General features: G+C 49.7%; 1 protein-coding gene across 1 annotated transcript; it reads left to right on the forward strand.

Annotated features, from left to right (window-relative positions):
* Positions 1 to 270: 270 nt before the first annotated feature.
* Positions 271 to 1,227, forward strand: LOC141917103 (olfactory receptor 14A16-like). Its single transcript, XM_074810195.1, has one exon. It carries the CDS (start codon positions 307 to 309, stop codon positions 1,225 to 1,227), a length of 921 nt encoding a protein of 306 aa, XP_074666296.1. The 5' UTR covers positions 271 to 306.
* The last annotated feature ends 573 nt before the right edge of the window (positions 1,228 to 1,800 follow it).

A 1,800-nucleotide genomic window follows, 5' to 3' on the forward strand; every position in this document is an offset into this window, starting at 1 on the left:
CTTGTCATCTTTGAATCTGTAGTTAAGTCGCTATTTTAATTATAACATATTTTACTGAATTACTTTGTAAATCCTTAAATTGGTTAATGATCAAGTGCTGCTAGTCACTAATACAGCTCACTTATCTGTGAAATCATTACAGTGTTAATACTTTCATCTGCGACAACCTGCCAATGGTCTCCTGAAAGAGGCAAAGGAGTTTAGTGGGGTTCTGTGAGAAGTGGAGCAAGTTTTGTTCAGAGAAGTCTACCCTAACTGCTCACTGCTTTTCCTCCATGTACAGTCCCCCATGTCCAGAGGCAGCAGATGTCCAACAGCAGCTCCATCACTGAGTTCCTCCTCCTGGCATTCGCAGACACACGGGAGCTGCAGCTCTTGCACTTCTGGCTCTTCCTGGGCATCTACCTGGCTGCCCTCCTGGGCAACGGCCTCATCATCACCGCCATCGCCTGTGACCACCACCTGCACACCCCCATGTACTTCTTCCTCCTCAACCTCTCCCTCCTCGACCTGGGCTCCATCTCCACCACTCTCCCCAAAGCCATGCACAATTCCCTCCGGGACAACAGGGACATCTCCTACTTGGGATGTGCTGCCCAGGTATTTTTCTTTCTCTTCTTGATCTCAGCAGAGTTTTCTCTCCTCACCATCATGGCCTACGACCGCTACGTTGCCATCTGCAAACCCCTGCACTACGGGACCCTCCTGGGCAGCAGAGCTTGTGTCCACATGGCAGCAGCTGCCTGGGGCACTGGGTTCCTCTGGGCTGTGCTGCACACGGCCAACACATTTTCAATACCACTCTGCCAAGGCAACACCCTGGACCAGTTCTTCTGTGAAATCCCCCAGATCCTCAAGCTCTCCTGCTCACACTCCTACTTCACTGAATTTGGGCTTATCATGGTTAGTGCCTGTTTAGCTTTTCGTTGTTTTGTTTTCATTGTGGTGTCCTATGTGCAGATCTTGAGGGCGGTGCTGAGGATCCCCTCTGAGCAGGGACGGCACAAAGCCTTTTCCACGTGTCTCCCTCACCTGGCCGTGGTCTCCCTCTTCATCAGCACTGGCATGTTTGCCCACCTGAAGCCCCCCTCCATCTCCTCCCCATCCCTGAACCTGGTGGTGTCATTTCTGTACTCGGTGTTTCCTCCAGCAGTGAACCCCCTCATCTACAGCATGAGGAACCAGGACCTCAAGGATGCCCTCTGTAAACTGACAACTAGATGTTAATTTGAAGCAATAAACTCCTCATCTTCTTCAAAGCAATTATAATATAACTCTGTACAGGCCCAGCCTCTCAGCTTTTTCTGTTGTTGGTGGTGGTATTTTACTTGTAATGATGTTGTCATCCCCTTTCTGTTTCACTGTCTGCTTTTCTTTTCTGACTGAGTGGCTGCATAAATGAGGAGCCATGATCTCTGTGTGTTTTAACAAAAGAAAGGGTCTGCAGTGATGTTTTTTTCTTCTGAAATCTTTCCTCTAAGACATTTTTGGAGCTGCAGGGACAATTCCTGTGTACAGAGGTGGAGGGGAAGAGAGTCCCAGCATGGCAGCCCTGCCACGGAGCATTTGGTCTTCCAGAGATGTTGTCTCCTCATTTGCACACTCTCTTTCTGGTCCCTTCAGTTTGGTGTAAGGCCTGAGTGCTCTGGCAGCTTGGTCACACTCCTGCTGCGTGGCAGTTCTGTGACCACAAGCAGGGACAGGCTGAGGTCTTCTTCCAAACCTGATCTCAAGAACATGCCCAAGGAATTGGCCCAGAGATGAAAATGCCAGTGAACAGGTGCACAGTGTGATTTGCAG

This window comes from Strix aluco, chromosome 34 (assembly GCF_031877795.1).
Source record: "Strix aluco isolate bStrAlu1 chromosome 34, bStrAlu1.hap1, whole genome shotgun sequence".
Classification (NCBI taxonomy): Eukaryota; Metazoa; Chordata; class Aves; order Strigiformes; family Strigidae; genus Strix; species Strix aluco.

Coding starts and splice junctions, on each gene's coding strand:
- LOC141917103 (XM_074810195.1), top strand. CDS start 307: ATGTCCAACAGCAGCTCCATCACTGAGTTCCTCCTCCTGGCATTCGCA.